The 2500-nt window shown below is 40.4% G+C and overlaps 1 protein-coding gene across 7 annotated transcripts in view; it reads right to left on the bottom strand.

The window, feature by feature from the left end:
- The window catches only part of LOC106871542 (ras-related protein Rab-37-like), a 52102-nt gene that overhangs the window by 18237 nt on the left and 31365 nt on the right, over nt 1–2500 (bottom strand). For all 7 annotated transcript variants that reach the window (XM_089345657.1, XM_089345655.1, XM_089345660.1 and 4 more), the window contains one exon: nt 142–183. In XM_089345657.1, the coding sequence (XP_089201783.1) occupies nt 142–183 (42 nt within the window). The remainder of the gene's footprint in view (nt 1–141; nt 184–2500) is intronic.

Raw genomic sequence — 2500 nt, 5'->3', positions numbered from 1 at the left:
ATATGTATAGATGTGTGTATGTGTGTATATATATATATATATACACACACACACAGTCTCTCTCACACACACACACACACACACTCACACATTTACATATGCACCCACATGCATGCTAGGATAAAATGACAACCTACTCACCTGAAGTTTGATCTTTGTGCCATCGATGTCCACCACTTTGTTCTGCATATAGAAATAAAGATGGCATGTTAGGGAAGATGGTGACAATGATAAGGATGCTGGTAAGAAAGGGAGAGGAGGGGGAAGGGAGAGGAGGAGGAAGAGAAGCAGAGAAGGAGGGGTAGATGAGGAGGAGGAGGAAGAAGAGGAGGTGGAGGAGGAGGGACCTTTTGAGTGGGATGGGCTACTCCACCTGAAGAAAATTCTACCTGGGCCCCACCTGCAAGGTCATGCGCTGTTTATCTTGATATGAGATCACCATGTTGCACACATGTGGTTGTGATGCATGTGCCTGGTGTACCCTTATCAGACGGGTAGTCATGATGGGTATAATGGGCTTTGTATAATTGTATCCCAGTGTCCCTTTGATGGTATACCCTGCTCTCTCACTCAATAATAATAATAATAATAGCAGTAGTAGTAAGAATAGAAATAATGATAATAATAATAATAAGAAGAAGAAGAAGAAGAAAAAAAAGAAGAAAAAAAGGAAGAGCAACTACTACTACTACTACTACTACTACTACTACTACTACTACTACTACATGATAATGATAATAATAATAGCAGTAGTAGTAAGAATAGAAATGTGGCTGTGTGGTAAGTAGCTTGCTTACCAACCACATGGTTCCGAGTTCAGTCCCACTGCGTGGCACCTTGGGCAAGTGTCTTCTACCAAAGCATTGTGAGTGGATTTGGCAGACGGAAACTGAAAGAAGCCCGTCGTATATATATGTATATATATATATATATATATATGCGTTTGTGTGTCTGTGTTTGTCCCCCCCCCCTCACCATCGCTTGACATCTGATGGTGATGTGTTTACGTCCCCATAACTTAGCGGTTCGGCAAAAGAGACCGATAGAATAAGTACTAGGCTTACAAAGAATAAGTCCTTTTGCTCGACTAAAAGGCGGTGCTCCAGCATGGCCGCAGTCAAAAGACTGAAACAAGTAAAAGAGTAAAAGAGTAAAGAGTAATAATAATAATAAGAAGAAGAAGAAGAAGAAAAAGAAGAGCAACAACTACTACCACTACTACTACTACAACAGCTAAAACATGAGTCAAGCAACAAGGCTGATGATCATGCCTTTGATTCCTGTATTGATCAGTAATATATTGATTATGATCTGTGCGATATATAATGGAACAAGGCCTAACAGAGTTTTATTTCTTGGAGATGGGGGGGGGGTAAGATATCTGATTGAATCTACCCTGGTACTATCAACCAAACAATAACTACAGCTGATATTACTATGATGTACATTAGACAATGTAGTCCTAGGTAGACTGTCTCAATTACAGATGGGATGGTCACAACTGGAGCATCTATGATCATCTGTCTGCTGGATCGGCTCTGACCTGGGGTTAAACAATAACACCTACTAATGTTAAATACTATACTGTACATTCAGTGATATAGTCCTTGGTATACTATGGCACAATAAAAGATGGGATGGTCACGGCCGGAACGTCTTTGATCATAAGTTTGTCTGAATCGAGACAACCCTGGGTCTAAACAAGTACAACTAAAACCACTAATACTACTATACTGTACATTACATAATGTAGTCCTAGATACACTATGACTGAATAAAAGATGGGATGGTCACAGTCGGAACGTTTTTGATCACAGGTCTGCTGGATCAGGACTGACCTGGGGCTAAACAACAACTTCAAAAGATTAAAAACACACCAGATAATGTAGTCCTAGATACACTATGCCTGAATAAAAGATGGGGTGGTCACAGCTGGAGCATCTCTGATTGTAGGTCTGGTGGACCAGGACTGACCTGGGGCTAAAAAAACAACTATAGCCATTAATACGACTATATTGTACATTAGATAATGTAGTCCTAGATACACTATGCCTGAATAAAAGATGGGATGGTTACAGCGCCCTGTCCAGCTGGTGGTGGGGGTGACACACACATACGCCATAGTAACCAGAAAAACCGGGCCCATGAGCCTGGCTAGGCTTTAAAAGGGTGCATAAATAAAAATAAATATTGCTATTAACATTATATGGTGCTCCAGCATGACCGGTCGAACAGCTGAAACAAATAAAAGAATTATTAAGACGGTGAGCTGGCGGAATTGTTTGCATGCCAGGCTTAATGGCATTTTGTCTGTCTTTACATTCTGAGTTTAAATTTCGCCGAGGTTGACTTTGCCTTCCATTAATTATTTCGGGGTCGTTAAAATAAGTACCAGTCGAGCACTGGGGTCGATGTAATCAACTAACCCCCTACTGCCAAATTTCAGGCCTTGTGCCTATAGCAGAAAGGATTATTATTATTATTATTATCATTATTATTA

This window comes from Octopus bimaculoides, chromosome 29, assembly GCF_046866305.1.
Source record: "Octopus bimaculoides isolate indiv1 chromosome 29, ASM4686630v1, whole genome shotgun sequence".
Lineage (NCBI taxonomy): Eukaryota > Metazoa > Mollusca > Cephalopoda > Octopoda > Octopodidae > Octopus > Octopus bimaculoides.
This window is presented reverse-complemented; position numbering and strand designations above follow the sequence as displayed.